The sequence below is a fragment of the Schistosoma mansoni genome, chromosome 3, assembly GCF_000237925.1.
Source record: "Schistosoma mansoni strain Puerto Rico chromosome 3, complete genome".
NCBI classification, from domain to species: domain Eukaryota; kingdom Metazoa; phylum Platyhelminthes; class Trematoda; order Strigeidida; family Schistosomatidae; genus Schistosoma; species Schistosoma mansoni.
In genome coordinates this window covers 3,216,299-3,238,509 of record NC_031497.1, presented here as the reverse complement: position 1 = coordinate 3,238,509, position 22,211 = coordinate 3,216,299, and the positions used below count along the sequence as shown (strand labels likewise).

General features: G+C 31.4%; 1 protein-coding gene across 1 annotated transcript in view; it reads right to left on the bottom strand.

Annotated features, from left to right (window-relative positions):
- Positions 1–22,211, bottom strand: part of Smp_132370 (putative protein-tyrosine phosphatase,non-receptor type nt5) — a gene marked incomplete at both ends in the record, with an annotated part of 79,588 nt that overhangs the window by 12,746 nt on the left and 44,631 nt on the right. Inside the window, 5 exons of the mRNA XM_018798909.1 lie at positions 7,105–7,169; positions 12,522–12,612; positions 14,020–14,321; positions 16,378–16,447; positions 18,484–18,840. Of these exons, the coding sequence (XP_018650751.1) occupies positions 7,105–7,169; positions 12,522–12,612; positions 14,020–14,321; positions 16,378–16,447; positions 18,484–18,840 (885 nt within the window). The remainder of the gene's footprint in view (positions 1–7,104; positions 7,170–12,521; positions 12,613–14,019; positions 14,322–16,377; positions 16,448–18,483; positions 18,841–22,211) is intronic.

The window sequence follows — 22,211 nt, the reverse complement described above, 5'->3', positions numbered from 1 at the left end:
TTTCCTTGAGTTCTAGTGTTGAACAGTGGCCAGTGGAGTTCTACCAGGTCTGTTGTAGAGATATCAGCTCACTGAAGACAATTGGTGAACGGTCGCTCAAAATCGTGGATTGGTTGAAGTTAGACATTAACACCATCGGATGCCGGCTCAGTGGTCTATCGGTTAAGGGCTTCGGCTCGAGACTGGTAGGTCCTGGGTTCGAATCTCGCGGATGCGCACTGCTGAGGAGTCCCATAATAGGACGAAACGGCCGTCCAGTGCTTCCAGGTTTCCGATGGTGGTCTAGCTTCAATTGACTCATGATTTCAACTGTGAAAATACTAAATACTCCACAAAACCCCCTCTGAATTATATATATTCTGATCATTTATCTTACGATTTTATTTCACCTATAAACTGATTCAAGTTGACACTACATATTAGTCACCCCAACATTAACGATTTGATTTGATTTTATAACACAAACACTCCTTCATTCACATGTTACAGTTTCTTAAATGATGTACTCTGCCTTAAACTTGGCCAATTTTTTATGGATTATTAATTTGGATTTATAATTGTAGAACCTGATGAGAAATTATTGAAAAGAATATTCTTCGTTCATATAATTGTGTTTTAATATGATGGGAATTTTTCAGGGACGAATAAGCATTAATTACCTCTGTCATTCTAGTCTGAGACAGCTTAACAGTGCACAACAATCGAGGGAAAAGGGGTTTAAATCATAGTTTCTCGGTTATAAAACTAAGTACAACAAGAAGCACTTAGTGGGTCAGAATTCAATGATTTTCATTTTCTGACGACGGTCAATGTATCGAACACCACGATTTTCGTCTTATGTTATTAGTAAGTTATTGTTACTCACTGTTAACCTAATCGATCTCAAATATCATTTACTTTTTTAATCTAAATGTTGATTTACTGCTTCATTCGTTTGATAATAGTGATTGGAGTGAATTTTTCTAAGATTTATCAGGTACTAATAATACAATCACACTTAAATGAATTCAGAAGTATAACTAAGACAAAAAATTTTGGTTTATTTGTTCACTGTAAAAAAAAGACTACGGTGCTTTACAGTCGGGAAATCGACCTACAAGTTTTCCATGAAAATGATGAATATTTAAAAATGTGCGATTTATTTATTACACGGAAATAAAACTGATGAATTATATTCTATAACTTTATATAAAATTCAAGTAGGGTGGATTTGAATACCATCATATCTCTTTTTTTCTAGAAAAATTTAAAAAAAAACATATATCGATATTTCTTGTTACATGGACCACACAGTTTAAATACAGCACATAATGTTGAGCTTATATGAAACTCATAAGCTTGAGGTTGGTTGAGTTAAAGAGTAGTCTTTATACAAAAATGTTGTAACCAGAATCAGTTATCAACTGAACAAGTATTGATAAACAGCTACGTGTGTGAGTAGTTTCTTTTTATGTATAACTCAAAAATTTCTTTATAGCCAAACTATTGTACTTCTGTCAGGATGAGATAGAAAAATTTAGATACTAGTGTGCTTTAGTTGATCAAGAGAAGTAATAGAGTTTTAAAACAGGAGTACATAAAAATATTAACTTAGTAAAAGAAATTTTTTTTAATAAGTTGACTTGGAAGTATATATATATACTATATTACCTATAGTTTAACCACACAGACAGAAGTTTAGACACCTATTAAGAATCAGAAACCACCTTGTAACTATTTAGTTCTAGTATTGAACTCTTCACTGGTGCACATTACCACAGGTCAAGCCCATAACCTTCAGAATTCGTGGTAGTCATTTAACCTTCAAATCAACAAGTTTATATTTACACTGCTAACTTGGATCGACCATGCTCCATTGCGATTAGTGATATTTGTCACACACCGGATATGATTAAAATCCTACTTCTGATAGTTGTGTAACAGAGACATAAAATTATAAAATCAAACATCCTATACAACACAATATACTAAAAAGACTGCGTTTCTGAGAATGTTGGAAATGTATAATCGTTTGGGTGAGTAGAGTATGTGCTCCATTAACCAAAAAATTAAAAAGAAAGACGTGTATTATGAATCATAGTCACAATCCCTAAATGGTAACAACTTTTATGATGAGAAAAATGAGACAAGAGAACCAAAGAGTTTTTGCTGATGTAAGAGGGAAATGTGCCAAGACTAGGATCATAATAGAGAGAAAGATCAAACACTCTATTTTTCTACCTTTTGTTGTAGGTGGTCACAATTCCACATGGGTGTTTAAATGTTAACCTTTCGATATCCTTACTCGGTGTTTACAAATGATGTCAAAGTATTTGTTCCAAGATTAGTAACCTAAACCAACTACATGTTATGGAATAGATGACACCATTATGGTAGATTTTCTTTTGTTAAACTATCCAAGGTGATGTTTCCGGATGAAACAAAAAAGTTACCACAGCAAAACAAAAAAAACTAGTAATAACTTATTTGTATGTTTTACTGAGATAATGATGTTTGAATTTTATTAACTAATTTAAATAATCAGAAGGGTTTGGTGAAGATTTTAGTAATTTTATAGAGTTGAGATCATGAGTTAATTGAAGCTAGACAACCATCGAAAACCCGGAAGCACTGGACGGCCGTTTCGTCCTATTATGGGACTCCTCAGCAGTGCGCATCCACGATCCCGCCTCGCGAGGTTCGAACCCAGGACCTACCAGTCTCGTGCCAGAGCACTTAACCGATAATTTAAATAATATCATGACTAAATTGGATTAAGTTGAAATAAATAATTGAAATCACACTTGACATTCAGTGTAACATTCATTACACCATATACACATCAAGTCACTCTCACTCAAAAACCCTTGTTACTAAACGTTTTCACTTACTTTCAATGAGTAAGTTGTTTTGACTGATGTAAATGCAATACAGGAAAAAACAGGTTATTACACAAAGTGATGAACAGATATTATTTTCTAAATTATAACAACAGTCTACAATTCTTTACAGAAAAAAGACCAAACTCTAAGTTTTAACCTGTGTCTTGTTCTGAGCACTATAAATGAGAAAAAAAATTGATAAAACTTTTTGTCTCATCTTGTATATATCCTGTTGTTCAACACATTAATACAAAATGTATGGCAAGTAAGATTGACAACTGTTTGGCCAAAAATTTTTATTGAGTTTATAATTATACAAACATGAAGAACTGAATTTCATTTCAGCATCAGTATTAAAGACAGACTACATACCTAGGTCAGAATATTGTGAATTATGTGGACACAGATGGATTTTTTTTATAGTAGGAGGATTTTCAATAATCCCCATGTTAATTCACTCAGTATTACTTGTTTGAATCTTCCCATTGATGTTTAGGACTGCGACTGGTCAGTCTCTTATTGGCATATGCGCCTACTGTGCGTATTGCCTCGATATAACATTATTTCACAAGCATAGTAAGTAAAGATGGACAGTGGCTAGCAGTGGAATCCAGGACACGCGTTTTGTACTATTTGGCACAAGCAAGTGGCTATCAGGACTCAGTAGCTGAGTGGATAACTCAATGGCGTTTGAAGCAACAGGTACTGGGTTCGAGTCACAGAGTTAACATCAACTCTGAGATGCAGGTACATCTAGCTGAGGAGTCCTAAATAGGACGAAACGCGCGTCCTAGATTCCACTGCTAGCCATTATCCATCTTTGCTTACAAACCTCATGGCCGTAGCCAGCGCTCGCTTTCAAGTCGGATACGAGAACATATCCCAGTTTGGTTCTACAAGGGTGAAAAGAAGGCAGTTAGAAGTTCTATACTTGAACATATAATTGACTGTAATCATTCTACGGATCCATAGTCTGATTTTAAGATTGTTTATATGATTCACTCAAATCTACCTAGATTTCTTCGTATCAAACTTCTAGAAAATAGCCGAAGCTCTTACCATTATTATTATTATTGTTATTCCATTTCCCCTTTACTTATGTTTTATATTCGCATTATTTTATTCATGAATACACCTCTATGACCTTTAATTATTGTAACCAAAACATTTTACTCATTTTAATCATCTTATTATATTCAATAAATCTGTTGTTATTACTCGTATTACGTAATCTAGTATTATAATCTTGGTTATTAGTGTTCACATTTCCTCACGGAATTAGTACTTTAACAAAACATTTTCATATATATATACGATTGTACAGCTTGATAATAAATTCGTGTTTTAAGTTATAAAAGTGTTAATTGATAAATCTTAATGATCATTATTACAACTCGATTATAGTATAATTTGACGAATAGGGTTTTTCAAGGTACGTTAATATGTTGTGCAGAGTTCTAATATATATATATATGATTGAAACATTAAATTTTATAGATAGGATTCCATGCGAATTTACCGATAGACTGGAGACTAATAATGATGTTCCAAATAGGTTTCTAAAAGTTAATTCATAAAGTAATCATCTGCAAAAGGTTGTACAAAATCAACATTCTGTGTGTTAGATAGGAAAACAATCAAGGTTTTGGGCAAAGGTACAGTTACTAAAGGTGATGGTCGTTAACAAACGACACAAAATGATGTACCAATGATAATCTGGAAACACTGGTCAACTATTTTGTCTTAGTTTATAAAGCCTTCATCAATATGTAACCATGGTCCTATTCAAGGTGAAAACTATGGTCTTTAGGTTTACCAATATGCAGAATATATATTTCGTGTACTGGATGCCTATCAAATGATTAATATTTCCAACTTCACTAAATGTGTGGTAAAATACTCATTCCATATTATTGGTGAGTTACTGCTTTACTTTTGAATGAATTAACTTAACGCGTTACGGTGTTAGAAAAAAGGTGATAGAAATTTGAATATAAGCAGTCGCTAGTAGGCAAATTTTGTTTTAATTAAAGTGTATCCGAGGCCTATAAAAGTATGAATTGTGATGAAGAAAGCGATAAAAAAGCTGACTAATCGACTCACTAAATGAAAGTTTTTTTAAGTAACATGAATAACATATTAAGAGAAAATATCACTGTTTATAAGAGGGAAAACATTATCTTGATCGGTTCCGTAATAACTTTTGTAGTTTGTAAATACCCAAAGAAAGTTTGTTGTATAAAGACATCATTTAATGATCTTCCATTTAATTCTGTTTCATGATGTAGACATCACAAAACATATTTAACCAAAAACTCAGTGAAATTCGAACTGAGTTTAATAGACAACCAAAGACACATAAACAAATACAAAAGACGATATCATTGAAATATCTTTAGACTAGATAGTTTAGAATAGACAGAACATGAAATAGTTCTGAGGGCTGAAAACAGAATGTAAATTACTGATAAAATAAGCATCGTCATAAAAACAATTAAAAGATAGTTTACACTAAGAAGTTTAGTGGTTTCGTATCTGACTCCACTTGGATTGTGTGTTGATTGTCATCAAAATATTCATGTCGTATATCATCGTATATTTTATCGACTTAAATCGCGTTAGTGAATAATGGAATTAAGTAAGTCAAATACGAAAATTCAGTTTGAATACGTATATTTTATACAATCGTCGAACGGGACAGACAATCGAAGAAACGCAGCGAGGGAAGCGAAGAGGAGAGAGAGAAGTTAAACGGATCAGAGAAGGCAAGTGAGTTAACTTCTTTTAATTAAGCGGTACTTAATATTTATAGTCAGACCGAAAATAAATTACAGACATAGAATGAATAGGATAAACAGTCAACACTTATACGATCATATAAAAACAGTCAGGGTTAATAAGTGATAAGGTCAAAATGTAGTTGAAAAGAATGAATAGATTCTTCTGCCCAGAAACTGAAATAGCCCATGTGTGCAGCAGAGTATTTGTGAGCGATAATCACTCGGTTATGCTATGTGCGACCATAAACCGGAATGGACGGTCAAACAACAATTTTACGGGCAATAATGGTAATTTTACAAATTGTAAAAATTGCATAAAAATGCAGACAGTGACAAAATTAATGACAAGAAAGTCTACTTTAACTATTCCCTCGCAGGAGTGACTTCGGTTATACAGTAGTGGGAAAAGAGATAGGGATGAGGAGATGTTTCAAGTTAGTAAGGGACTCTTCAACAGTATATAATTTCGCGTTAAAAATTTATTACTTTAGTGAAAATCGTTTGCTTAACAGCCACTAGCTTCCTAAAAATATTCGACATCCTAGTGAGAGGTCATAGTTAGTATGTTTAAAGTATATTGGAAGTGGGTTCAATGTTACCTATAACATTGGGTATTAATCATAAGCGCACACAAGTAGGAAGCTTAAAAATAGTCTGCAATAACCGTCCAGTGCTCTGCTGTTTACAATGATTATTTCATCGAAGTCAGTCCATGATTTAAATTATTCTAACCTCGAACTATCTGTGCAAACATTATCAAAACAGATTGAGTGACTTATATCATTAAATAAAAACAATTTTCGAAAGTGAGAGTACTAAAACAATCAATGATAATATAACAACTAGATCTGTCTTTAAAGTATCAAAAATGAATGTTTACTTTAGCAAGAATATTACAACGGCTTTATATAATATGATGAGTGAAAACAACTTCTTTATCTTTAAACCTAAGTGAATTATCACGATCATCTAATACAATACAGTGAAACCAAGCGTGTGGAGTCGTGATTGCGCATTGCTGAGGAGTCCCATACTAGAATCAAACGGCCGTTCAGTAGTTCCAGGTTTTCAATGATGATCTAGTATTGATCGATTCATGATTTCAATGTAGTATAATACCGTTTAATAGCTTAATGAGGCAATACTTATATTTCGCGTGTTTACTATTGTCAACATAAGGATAGCCGCTAGAAAAATTTAACAGAGATATTTACAACTTTTCAAAGTCCGATTGTAAAAAACTGCAATTCTTCCATTGACTTACGGTAAATCTCATCTGTAAGTGCTAATTGCTAAAGAACCTGTACTAAAAGCTTAAAGTCATAATTTTTAAATATTAGATCATGTGAAGAAAAATAAACCATAAATGACAGTAAAAAATTGACATGTGTAATTGAATAAAATTAGAAATAAAGTTGGTTCAGTTATAGTTGGCGATGATTTGTTTAAATAAACGAGCTTACATTTACAAAACTAGCATTGATGTAATCGCCAGATCCTTGTTTTAATATGACACGAGTTTGATCATCTGTTTCAAAATAAATAAATAAACAAATAAAGAAATTTAAAGCACTTAGTTCCTTTGATAAATTTCGATAGTGTATCATTACACTATCGAAATAAAAAAAATCAAATAAAATCTACTGACAAATAAAAGAGGTTTACCCGGATGACCAAATTTTATTGGATGATAGTAGTTTGTGAGTTTTTCAACTGGAAGTTATTACGAATAAGTTTCTATTTGTTTTTGGATCATGTTAAGCTGTTTAATTAGACTGCTGATATGTCTACTTGAAAACAAATGTGATAAAATCGTTATTTAATGGAAACAAATTGTTATCCAAAACTCCTATCCAAGGGGTATACACAAATAAGAGAATTTACTAGGTCACAATCAGATGATCAGCTAAGAGTTGCTTTAAAGATTTGGGAAGATTATTGAATTCCCATGCGTACCATTAAATTCTAGCTCAGACTTATAAAGACAAAGTGCTCACTGCAAGACCTGAAGGTGTTGGGTCAGATTCCCTGTGTAGTCGTGTGTGCGCACTGCTTAGTAGTTTCATACTAGTACGAAATATCTGTTCAGATCGTCTTGATTTTCACTGGTTGTCTAACCAAAATTGATCAGTGATGTAAACTATAAAAAATTATCAAGAAACCTGAAGAGCTTCTCATTCTTGTTGGAAAGTTTTATCAATACACATCATTACTTCCATGCGGTTGCAAAAATTGTCAGAATCTTGAGTTGTAAGGAAGATATTTATGCTAAATTGGTAAATTTGATTTCATCTATTAACATTTTCTCATTCTAATAAATCTACTAATATTAATTTACTTATGAATCTTTTATTTTATCAAAAGTTATTAGTCCACATTCGCAAACTGATTGACCTTAAACAACCATGTAATTCTGTTTCTTTGATTTATATAATCAATAATTATCGGTTTAATAAGTTACTGTTAATGGTTAATTCAATGAAGTTTGGAAACATAAAATTATTCGAAGCATTTACACAGTTCAAAAGAATGAAGAATAACAAAACTGAAGTAATCATTAAACGAAACATTCTCTGGCAAAAAATGTAAATAAATATGTGAAATAACCTTATCATTGTTTGAGGAATATTTAATGAAAGAACTTGAAGCTTCACACAATGCGAGGGACCAGGGCTCTCAACAGTGTAATAGCTCGGCATTTACAATTGATTGATCACTGGGTGGTGATCAATGTCATGCGTGTCAAGTCCGTCCTAGTGCTGATCAAGTGCTATCGATCAAGTTGCAATGTGGCCACTAGTCTGGGTGGCTCGACACTGTGTGTACTATGTTGAGATAAGATGGTGGTTGGAGGTGGTCAACAGGAAAGATTCTTATAAATGTGTAGAGATTTCTTGAAATGTAGTATTTTGTTTGCCCCGAATAAACATTGCATTAGACCATAAATTGAAAAATATAGACATAATTTTCCAGTTAGCAATGATATTTCACATTCTAAGACCTACTGAAATTATGCAGTCATATCTGAAAGCCTTAGATAATCTCATTCAGAGAGCATTTCTCATTGAGTTTTTATAAAAATAAGCGGATATTGAAGAGAAGCAAACAGAATGGGTAAACTTTACTATGAATCGAGAATTTGTTTTTGAATTATTTTTCTTGACCAAAAGTAGGAAGGATTTAGAGGTTCTTATAATATGAGTGGAATTTACATGAACCAGGTTTACAACTAACGAGCAATAAAACTTCAACGTTTATGGTCTACAAGCGATTAAAAAGAGGGAAAATGATATTTCAGAAGTGAGTTTTATGTCCCAAGCAAAAGCGACTATATGAATAACATCACTACATATGTTCATAGTACAAAATAACCAACAAAATAAATTTTTATTATGTGACTAAAAGTTACTATCAACATCTGGGTGAGATTTGACATAATAACAGAAGCGAAAAATTGGTGGTGTAAGTGTGTAGGATAATAATCACTGTAAGTCGGGAAATCACAAAAATGTTAATTTCAGTCATCCGTCACACATTTAGTATGAAATTACAAAAATCTGTTACTCTATGCCTGCTAAGTTTTGTCTGTTGGCCAGTTGATCAATCGCATTATGAAAAACTGCAAAAAATGTTCAAACTAGGCTTATGAATATGATTTTCAGTGTTTACCTATGAGAAACACTTGAATTGAAGTAATTCATGCTACACTACTGAGATTCGTTGAAGTTAACGACTGTATTACATATTCTAGTAAGTGCGATTTAATGGTCACGGAAGGATAGAAACTGTTATTGTCGTATATAAAAGAAACTTCCTATCATTTATATAAGTTTATTAGATACACAATACAAGTACAGATTCAAACTTAAAATTAGTAGATAAAACCCATGTTGAGGATGTATTTCAATAAACGGGTAAGTGTCACTCAATTTTGTTAGGCAAGCAAGCAAGCAAACAGAACAACAAAATAGATTAAACATGTAGGTGGAAACACAGTCCATACGTACGTAATAATTCGAATAAAAATGAAACTATTTTTGTGAAGAAATGTAAATTGATTGTATGTTTTGAACAAATTATTCATAGAATGGGGATCTCTGGAGATTGTAGTAATTTTAATAGTTAAATTCATGAGTCAATCTAGTCTAGATTACTATTGTTTGGGGAGATAAGTACTTGGGTGAAGTTTCGGCGTTCAGAAGAATACTCGGATGTGAATTAATCTGACTAATGAGTACCAAATAAGACGAAACGCGTATACTGGATGCTACTGTTATCTATTGCCCGAATGTTAAGTGATGAGCTTTAAAATTAACTTTTAATGTCAAATTTGTAGATTAAATTCAAGATTCTTAGCAGATAAATAAGTTTAGAAAGTTTCTTAATGCAGAAAAATATAAAAGTGAAGGTTGAAACGCCCTTTGAATTCAACAAAAATTCCAAGTGAACTTTCATCGTGAAAACATTTTTTCGTCTTTAATATCATTAGTATATTATAGCTTACAAGAGCTTAGTCAAAAATATGTTATGATAGAATGGAATGTTACTAAAGAAACATAAATTCAGGTCACAGATTGCTAGTTGATGATCAACAAGGTTGAATATTTAACTATTGCACAAGAAGTCTAAAACGTTCCAGAGATAACAAGAAAGGTGCAAAATGTATTACTCAACTTAATAAGATTCCATTTCATTCAAATCTCGCTTCCATGATTATATAAACACTGAATGGATTGGGTTATTATTAATTCCATACAGTTAAGTATCTGATATAGATCTGGTGTATTTTATTATCGGTAATTTACAATAAATATTGGTTTATGAACCAATCATAATGTATACGCTGTTACATGACATATATATATATATATATATATATATATATATATATATATATATTAGGATTGTTTTTCACTAAAAACCATAGTTGTTTGATTAAGATAGATCACGTTCCTCATTGTAACGGTTAGAAACAGACAGTAACAGTAGATAATTCAAATTCAAATTGAATGTAAGTGAATGAAATAACACGAACACTTAGAAACGTATAGCTATCTGATAAAAGCCAGTTTAGAAATACAAAGATATTTCCATTTTTTGTAATTAACATTTAACTTTATGTAATAATTGATAATAATTGATGTAAATATTGAGTAAAAATGAGGTTAGTTGAATGATTTGACATTAAATCGTAAAGATACTCATTTAGTTGAAGTTAGGGTTGTTTACTACAATTTTTCTGTCAACTCCAAGTGTTTTAGTCATGGTTTTGATAATTCTAATCTAAGGAATGAGATAGAATGAAAGATAATCAAATATCCCTAAGGCTAAATAGAACCTGAGGTTAATATTGATTGTTTAATCATAGGTTTCTTGAACATTTTACTTTTTTTAGTCTATTTAAAATAATGATATTTGATGACTGAAAAATTTTAGCTTTTAAAAATTAGATTATTATTATTATTATTCTAATAAGTCACAGTGTAGTGTGGTCTACTTATATCCATATAAGTAGTATATGGTGATGGTAAGACATAGAATGTATTTTGGTAGAAGACCGATAAGAAAAGAACTGAAATGAAGCGCAATTAGTGAGAAAATGCATGAACAATGAAATTAGAGAAGATGAACTAATATTTACAGAAGGAGCAGTGAAGATTGAGACAATTGCTTGTTATTTGGCAAATTAACTGTTCATTGTATGGTTATCAGAACTTTGTGAGATAGTCTGTAATTTTTGCTTAAATACATTCGATTGTCCCAAACCTGTGTTTTGTTCATTACAACAGTACTTACAATGGAAAGGTAATTTCCCCTACTCATATATAAATTAAACAAATAGATTTAGTCTAATGTGACAATGTTAGTACGTAACAGTTGGTTGTAAAGAGAAATTTGTTTAATCTTAAGAAATTCATATTATCTACGAGTGAAACATTAGTTTAATCTGTTTGTTCAACCATAATAGAATCTTATTATAAAGCTTTATAGATGTTGGAAAAGTACTATTACCATGGATTATCATACAGAGAGTTTATTGTTATTATGTTACAAAACTCTTACAAAAGTGTATGATACAACATTGGGTATGAAATAGACTTAGAAGGAATATTTTCTGTTAGAAAGCATACAAACGTTAATGACAATTAGTTAGTCATATAAGCCATGAAGATTGTCATTATGTAATCCTGTGAACTATTTGAATAAAAATATTATAAGTAACCATTAGAACTCAGCAAATACTCTGTGAAACAATTTATTTTGATTGTATGATGGAAAGTAATTAGTCAAAGCAACTGGATCACTTTTATGTGACTGATTGACGAAGAAAGCATATTAGAGATTTAGAAAGTCCTGTTAGTATCCATTAAATGATGTTATTTATAACATTGGAAAACAGTATGTTTATTTTGTCAAAGTCAAATAATTTTATACAGAAGTAGATCCATTTTTGCAACTAACTGTCAGGTTAGATCATTTGATAGTACCAGCCATATCAGCTCTATACGTTTTATTAATAATCTTTTGAGTAGCATTAATTAAGGATGTTCAATCAGTAGAATGGTTGAACTTAGTGAAACATACATCAGAAAAGGCACTCTTATCGTAAAGCAGTTCCACTTGTGATTTTAAGGTGTATGTAAAACAATTTATTAGAACTAAGGACGTAATGTTTGCGTTTATGGGTAGGAAAAGTAAATAAATAAAGATTAGGAAACTTCCTTAAAGAATATATTTACATAATTATTTCGTAAAGACATAAAACCGTTTTTTCGGATAAAATTACTATTTTTCCCTTTGTATTCTTATCAAGTACTTTCATTTTACATGGATAAAGTTTTGCATTTAAGTAAATAATAAGAAAAAATCATATTCTTACATGGTGAAATATCACGATAACGATTTTTTATTGAATTCTCACTTAAACGAGACACATTCATTGTGAGACCAGATTTTCTTCTAGGCAGATGCTAGAAATTGTTAAAGATGAATAATTATGGTGAATTTTCTAATATCATGGTAGAGTAAAATAACACATAAAAAATGTATATTTAATTGTTCAAATATAGAAACATCAAAATCTAAGAAGGACGAAAAGTATTGTTTCGTATAAAAGATTATGAGCAAATGTTTAGATGAGGTGATGGTTGGATGTAGTCGACAGGAATCTCTGGACATATATTTCATGCTATTTGGCACTCGTCAGTAAGATGTACCTGCCATCTTGACGGAATTGATGCTCCCTGACTGATTCGATCCTGTGTCACTCAGCTTTACATTCAGAGACGTGATCACAGAGCTATTCGGGCCGCGACTGACTTCCTGTGGTGTTATCATTACATAATAACTTAAATCGACAAAGTCGTTGCAAAACACAAAATAATTTATATTAGGAGCAAAAACACAAAACGGATACTAAAACTGGATTATTTATACAAATTCTGGAGTGTTTTATAATGTTCTAAATTCAGTTGATGCATCAGTGGTCATGAATAAGTTAAATAAGTCGGTATTATTTAGATGATTATATCGTGTCAAAATGGATTATCATATCAACCTAGATCCAAATGGTATTCGTAAATTTGTTATTAGATGTAAATAAGCCATTGTTAGACCTATAAAATTTCAAAATAGGTGGAATTTTTTGACAGAATGCCTTACACATCAGTACATACATTTTGTGAATCCTTTGTAGCTTGTTGATAAATATCATTTCATTTCGAAAGTGATGAAATTTTGTAATCGTGTCTGTTCAGGTTAAATTAAGTTTAATGAAGACTGTACGTATCAGTAGTTTACCAAATCTACTGATTCAAAAAATAAGGATGTTAATTATGTTAAACCGACTAAAAAATATGTCTGACCAGGCATAGAATGTATTTAGGGAGAAGATCGATAAGGAAAGAACAGGAACGAAGCACAATCGGTATGAAAATGCAAGAACAATGAAATCAGAGAAGATGGAATAATATTTGCTGAAGGAACAGTCAAGATTGAGACAATTGATTGTTATTCTGCAAATTAACTGTTTACTGTATGGTTATCAGATTTTAGTGTGACAGTTTGTAGTTTGTGCTTAAATACGTTCGATTGTCCCCCCCATTTTCTGTTCACTACAATACGATTATAAGCTTAAAATGATGAAAACGTTTTGGAATTCTTATCAATTTACTCATGGAATTTATCCAGGTTGAATACGTTCAAACATGTTCCATATTAGGTAGTTAAAAATATTTGTCATACAGTTAGTTGTAATAATTCAATAGAAAGTAAAATTCAGAGAATAATTATGATAGAGCGTTATTATTAAGGAATTAATTCTAAAGTAATAATTACACCGAAAATAATATACAATCAACAAATATTTGTAGACTTACTTCGAATTGATTTAACAATGATCCATCAGCTAAATGACTTTCTAATTCTATCATTGAATCTAACAATGTTGAACCAGAAAATGAATATCTATGTCCCATACTGTTGTTATGATCTCGATCCGTTGGATTATTAGACGATGATTTAAGTGAAAAACGTGTTAAACGTTTTGAGTTTCTTGCAAATTTTTCTAAAGAAAGTGATGGTCGGCGGATAGACGAGTGATATGATCTAGGTGGAACTGGAGGAGCATCTCCAGAATCTGGGATAGGATTGTCATCATTTACATCATCTGTAACATAATCTGCATGGGTAAATATTAACGGAAACTGATATTACATAGTCAGATATGTGTACATATATGAATTAAAGTACAGCGTTTATTTTTTCATTATGAAAAGTTACAACAAGGTGAATTATTTTACTTATTATCTAGAATGTTTCACTGTTTGCTAATCACTTTAGCATGTATTTATTCTTTAGTAAATATGTTTACACGTATAAGTTATTAGATAGAGTGAATAGTGCACACTGGCCAGGTTGCAGAACATATCTTATTGTTTAAGTAACTGAATACATGCATTTATTAATAAAAAAAAAGAAAATTTTGTATCATTTTGTTATTGTAAGAAAATGAAAAAAATTTATAAATAAGTTAAAGTTGGAATAAAGTTAAACTAAGAATCGAATGAAAAACCACAGCCAACGCGGACAGATGCAAGATATTGAAATGGGTAATTTCGAAAAAAATACGTACGTCAATTTATTGCTTCATCTTATTTATTCCATTCTAATGAAATTTATGGAAGACAATCAGGTAATACATTAAAAAAATATGAGCAAATGCATGTATGTGTTCGCGTTGACGATAATGTCATATTGAGTTTTAAAGTAGCAGAATATAACTAATAAAGATTCCCAGTTTCCAATGGTTCACCAAAAAATGGATGAAAATCACTTTCATAAACGTAGTACTTATTTCATTGTAACTTTGCTTCAAAATGTCCAATATACATTGTAATCTCAGAATGAACATAATCACTAAAACTTTCAAAGTTGTTATATTCCCTTATAAAGCTTTGTATTGGCCTATTTGAATTTGTACATTACAAACAAATAAACCTTCCAAGATTCTTCTCTGCTGAACTAAATTCTAGACAGTTCTTTAAATGGATTTACTCGGAAAATTTATTTGAAAATTTTAAGCAAACTATTCATGTGTTTACCTTGTATTTACATCATTTTAATAATTATGTTATCTTGGAAAAATTTTGTTTTGGTTTTAAAAAAAAATAATACAAAATTTTCATGAAAACATGAATTTAAATTCCTCAGCTTTGTTGTATGTACGTGTTTATGTGTTATGTTGTCTATTGAGAGGAACAAAGGATATAACAAGGGGGAAGAAGTTACATATTTATGTTTTTTTTCTAAACCACTGCTCAACTACTTAATATTTTTATCATAATTATGTTAACAAGGGTAAAAAAAAATTAGGTAAAGGAAGTGTGAAAGAAACAATGTTCATACACAGCCAAAAAAACAAAAAAACAATCAAAATTATTTTATGGTTTGTTAAACAAGGTACACAATTTAAATGGTGAAAATAGAACTAACAATGAAAGTTGAAAAACGACTCGTGTGTTACAAGAGGATTTGAACAAAGCTGTTAAAAATTTCCGGTTACTGATAAAATGCAATTTATTTATGTCGACATTATCAAATAATAATAATGGTAGTTGTTTGATAATCAAAGCTATTTTAGTTACGTTATTAAAAGTTGTTTATTGACCTGCCTTGAACAAGGAAACACAAATGAACATACTTTGTTGTGAGAAGATAATATATTTAAGTTTATACTGAACATGGTAGAATAAAAATCAATAGACTGTAATTAGATTGAAATCATGAACCGATCAAAGTTAGACAATCACTGAAAGCCTGGAAACATTAGACACACGTTTCGTTTTAGTATGGGATTCCTCAGCAGTGCGCATCCACAACTCCACACGTGGGACTAGCACGCAGTATCTTCGGTCTCTCACTCAAACGGTTAACCTGTAGATAACAAAGCCGAAATACATACTAGGACGAAATAGCCGTCTAATGCTTCCAGATTTTCAATAGGGGTCTAACTTATACCGGTTTATGATTTCAATGAAATTCAACAATTTTCACAACTTTATAGTGAGAAATGTAATCAGTTTAGCTTAATCGTTCAGCTTTTTTTAATGGGATTTCCAAGAAAATACTTGAGACAAAGATGACTGAACAATACTTGTCGGCCATTTATGCCTCAGTTGGATTTACAAGCAAAGTATATATATATATAGTATAACAACGAGCAAAAACACACTTACCACTTGGTTTAACTAAAAGCTCAAGTGTACCATAATTTTGTTCACTTGCAGCACGTATCATATTTACAACCTAAAATTCCAATTAAAAAAAAGACATCGACAATAGTTATAAAATTTTTTGTAAATTTGGACAATAAGCTCATAGATACATAAAAAAAGACAATGTTTATCACATGATATTCATTGGCGAAAATTTGTTTTCTTTAATTCCTTTAATTTACAAGTTACAATAAGAAACGAAAAACTGGAAATATGGATTAGATAAACACAAAGATTGTAAAATATTTTTAACAACATAAACAAATAAATGTTGATAATTCAGAACAGCAATGAGACAAAGAGGCACTGTTTGGTTTCTTCATAATAGCAATAATAATGATAAACCGTTAAAACACTATTGATTTATATCACTTTACTTAAATACTATTCAAAAAGTATTTTGAACCAAAATCTGACATTATTAAGCTTAAATTAAGTAGGAAAGCGAGAAAAACTTTCCTTAGATGTGGAGATTTAGAATACTAACAAACTTTAGAAAGAAAACCATTGAAAAACAGGAAACACCAGAGAGTTGATTAGTCTTTCTACGTGACTCTACAGCAGTGTATACACAAGACCTCTCGAAAGGTAAATGTTGATCGGACTATTTTCTAAACAATTGTCTAGGTAAGATACTGAGTGTTCGTTGGCCGGATACCAACAACAACAACTTATTGTTGCAGAGAACAAACCAACTTCCAGCTGAGGACGAAACTAGGAAAAGACGATCAAAATGGATAGGACACACATTGAGGAAATCATCAAACTGCATCACGAGGCAAGCTCTCACTTGGAATCCTAAATGGAAACGGAAAAGAGGAAGGCAAAAGTACACATTGCGTCTAGAATTGGAAGCAGACATGAAAAGGATAGCCCAGGACAGAGTTGGATGGAGAATGCTGGTGAGCAGCCTATGTTACTCCATGAGGGGTAACGGGCGTAAGTTAGTAACTGATGTTGAAAATATGAATCAATAGGTGTTAGCTTATTACTACAGTGGTATCATGGTTGCTTTGAGAATTTAGAAACCTGAGCTCAATTTCGTTTATTGCTAAGTGTATGCACCTCTGAAGAGTCCTGAATAGGACGAAACAGATGTCTGTTCATCGGTTGTCTAAATAAAGTCAGTCCATTGTGAAAAGTTTCTTCAAATAACTTGATTAATACCATTATAGTCTATAAATGTGAAGACAATGGATTATGATTTTCAAATAAAATAATCTAAGGAAAATTTAGTGGTCAATATTTATTCTATATTGTCATTCATCTGACAAGATAATTCGTATATCACAAGTAAATATTTAGAGTATTGTTATCGGATGATTTTAATAATTTCTCATGAAAAATGCAAAAGAACCGAAACAATGTTAGTAGAGTAAAAAGCATCTGGACATTACGTAAGAAGTCAGTGTTAAAAACATTAGGTGCACTAAAAGACAGTTACGACTTAATACTAATTGCTTATTAAAAAGTAAGCTATTTCATGTTCTCCAACCATTAACACAACCGGTATTAATTGATCAATCTGATTTATGATTCAGTCTTCGGGTTTGAAAAAATTAAACCACAAGAAACAAGCAGAATGTTGAATAGTGGAGGGCAATTAGCAAAAATTATTGGTTTAAAGCGTCTGATTAATTTATAAACGTGATATTGGCTGCATAATGAGGGGTCAAAATCATGGACGTTATGTTGATCTGTTTTTAGTTTAGACCAATCTTTATGTAGGAACTAATTCAAGAAGGAACTAATGGTATGCTGCCTGATTCTCAGCACCAATAGAATTCGTTTTAATTGGTTTTACAACAATGTATTGTACTTGTTTCTATGCCCTTCCGGAGACTCCTAATTGTATATCCTTATGAGCTACGATCATATTATTGATCACTGCATGGCAATACTAAGTCAAAGACTTTTGCTTCAGTAGAACATTTCTTTATTAAACGATTAAATTTTACAGTAATGACTATTAATCTAGGGAAGTGAAAACGTGTCGTATCAATCAAAGTAGACCACACATCCAAACAAACTCATTATTTTTAAATAAAAAAGAACTTATATTGTTACCTGTAAATGGGTCTGGTTTGAAACATCTTTATGATTGATGAATAAGATTTGATCACCCTCTGAAAGTCTAGGAATGCATAGGTCAGCAGGCATATTGGCACCGACACGACTAACTATAATCGGCGTTCCATGATCAACCCCACCTTTTATGTTGAATCCAAATCGTCCATGACTATCAGGTCTGATAGAAATACGGACTAGTCCTTCAGAATTTAGTTCATTAATTTCATCAGTTAGGTGAAGTGAATTTTCAACGTCTGGGGCACCTGGATGAAATGGATCTTTATTTAAACATTTATTACGTGTGTACTGGGAATTATCGACTTCAATACCATTATTGTTTGTAACATCTGAATACTTGATGAGAGAAAAAGAGTGGGTTACTTGAAATGATCATTGTGAAACAAAATTAGTCGATAATAACCAAAAGAGATATGAGAATTATAAATGAATATTTTAGGAGTTAGTAATCTCACTCAATCACATTAAGGATTATAAATGGTTTTTATGTCTTCTTAGACAACACACACAAAGCTAAGTGACAGACTAACATAAAACATTAACTTGTATCATTTCAATCAATTGGATGTCTCAAGGAGAGATCAATAAATACCAAACGGTGTTAAAGCAAATGTGATTTTTACCTTGGTAAATCTTTAGTATGATATTAATTTTCTGTCATCTAAATAAATTGCGATAAATATAGAACTTTTCAATAGACTTTTTCAATAACGTCCACCCAGCTATTCAATTCACCAGCGAAGAAGAGAAAGACAATAGTATAGCTTTCCTCGACGTCCTACTTTCTAGAAGGAGAGATGGTTCCATCAAACGAAATACATTTAGAAAGAATACATGGACGGGTCAGTATACCCATTTCCAAAGCTTCACTCCTCTTCAGTATAAAATAAATTTGGTTAAATGTCTCAGTCACAGAATCAAGCTATTATGTTCTGAGGACACTGTTGAGAGTGAAATAGATATACTGAAAAATACATTGCGAAGGAATGGCTACCCGGATAAGTTCGTTAAGAAATACCTAGTAGAAAGTACTGTTAAAATAAGAAGAAATTGTGAAACAGTGAGTAAAAAAACCTTGTATTTGAAACTGGACTTCAAAGGTGACATAGCGAGTGATATTCTAACACGCCGACTGAAAAGATCGGTTGAAAGGACGTTTTACGCCGCTAAGCTACACGTCACTTTCTCAACTAAACCAGTACTCACACAATTAATCAAGGATAAGTTGCCGAAGATGGGCTCTTCCATGTGTGTATACCAATTCAACTGCTCCTGTGGAGCTAGTTACATAGGCCGTACTCAGAGGGCTTTATCCTTGCGTATTCGTGAACATGTACCAGCATGGTTGGGAAAAGGAGTCACTAAATCCATTAACAGCGCCATCCTTTCTCACTTGGTAGACAGTGAACATCATATCAAAATAGAAGAAGCCTTCTCTGTTTTATATCAAGTTCCGAAAACTCTACCTCAAAGAGCTAGATTACGATTACTTTACATAGCCGAAGCCATCTGGATCAACTCTAGAAAACCAAATTTATGCATCCAAAAAAAGTATATCCAGCCACTATGTTTACCTTGGCCTACGACTGGATCACCGGTTTCCTAAACTAAATATTATAAACCTCCCCCCCCCTTTTTTTTTTTCTTTTTTTTTCTTTGTTGATCACCTCTATCTTAATCTTCACATCCATCATTCCCAATTCCTTTATCGTAATTATCTTGATAACATCCCCTTTTATTACATATTATATTCACACAACAATCTTATTATTATTACTATTACTATTTATCATTATTATCTCACTTGACAAGATGAAATTCTCCTACTATGCACTTTATTCACACAATTTTTTTGCATTTTCATTTTTTCGAAATTACTATTAAATCGATTGTGACTAGACACTTGATTACAAATCACTTTGACCTTTATTAAATGACCTTTCTAATTTACAAATAACACAATTTTAAAGTATATATATGTCGTAACAGATGCAAACGTTTACCATTTTTAACATATAACATTGTCAAATTAATTAATACATGCCTCATTTTGGACTTTGTAAAATATTATAATTATGGACTTATAACTGTAGAGCCTGATGATGAAGTTATTGAAAACAATTGTTCGCTCAAATATTGTTCATTTTTGAAATATAGAATATTTGATTGCTTTCGGAAATCATTACTTTTCATTGTAAGATTCCAGTTAAGCATTCTCTGGCTCGTATATCTGTAAATTTTAAGTTCATCTGTTCTGAATATATCCATGCGAACATTTGAACTCTATTATTATTATTATTATTATTATTATTATTATTATTAACATAAATATCATTACTATTAGACTTAACTTTCCCCCAGCACTTAGTGATTAAATATTTTTGAATGCAGTGAAAAACGGAAAAATAAATTAAATGATCATAATTGTAATAAAAATCCTTTAGTTTTTATCCGGAGGTAACATTTTCTTTTAAGCTACTGTTTTCTCATTCTTAAAATCCATTCTCATTAGAAATAAATGGATCGATAGACGCATATACATGCAACTCACTATACATTCATTGGTGAATACATCGACACATATAATTACAACCAGATAACTTGTATCCATCATCTTTTAAAAGTATGGGATTTACATGAAATGGATAAAAGTATCAAATTCGTAAGAAATGGGTCCACACAAGACTAAAGATAATATGTGTAATAATGATAATTGTTATTATTACTAAAAAAACATAATTTATGGGGCAAATTATGGAGTAAATAAGAAAATTACGCAAATTTTCTGTTCAAACGACACTTGGAGATTAGAAAAGAAGCAACAGTTGAAGACTCTGAGTGATCATCTTTACATACTAGCATCATACAATTAACGATACATCGATAGACGTAAAGATAGATAGATGGAAAAATATGATCAACTTAGGGCCTGATGCGGGCATATATTAGTTCAAATTGTCAGGTTTTACATCGACACACAGATAGAGAATGAGGTAGTTTCCAGGGGAAAAGGTACGTGAGTTGGGATAATAATACTCGTGATAATGAAATGTTAAAGGTACAACATATTATACCAGTATGTATGATATAACTTTAATCTTAATCAGAAGCCACAAAATGATTATTGTTTAATAATAACACGCATATACATATAAATATATCAAAATTCGAACACAATTCGTGGAAAATAACTTTTACAACAAAGTTTATCCGCAGTGTTTCCAATCACATTTTATAAAACCAGTAATTTTGAGCAATTTCCATTTCATTAGGTGAGTGAAAGCTATATGTTACAGGGCGATTATCATCGACAATTTCATCATAAGCTCTAAATTTTATCAGATCTGTGTTATTTAGCTATCACGTTATACAACACTAAACTGACAATTTTATAGCAGAATATTGTGGATAGCTTTAGACGCTGAAAATAAAAGGTTTAATGAAAATCACACTTCAATACTCGGAATAGCAAATTGGCTGAAAGTGATTGAGAAAACAATTTTTTTAAACGCTAAAATATTGAGAATAACCTAATTTACTCTAAAATTACAAATCAAACCTAATGTATAAATATGATCTGTCATTTAGTGAATAAAAATTTGTTTTTCAGACCATAGTTACTTTTAACAATTTTTATTATTTTATATAGTTGAGATCATGAGTCAATTGAAGCTAGATCACCATGGAAAACCTGGAAGCACTGGACG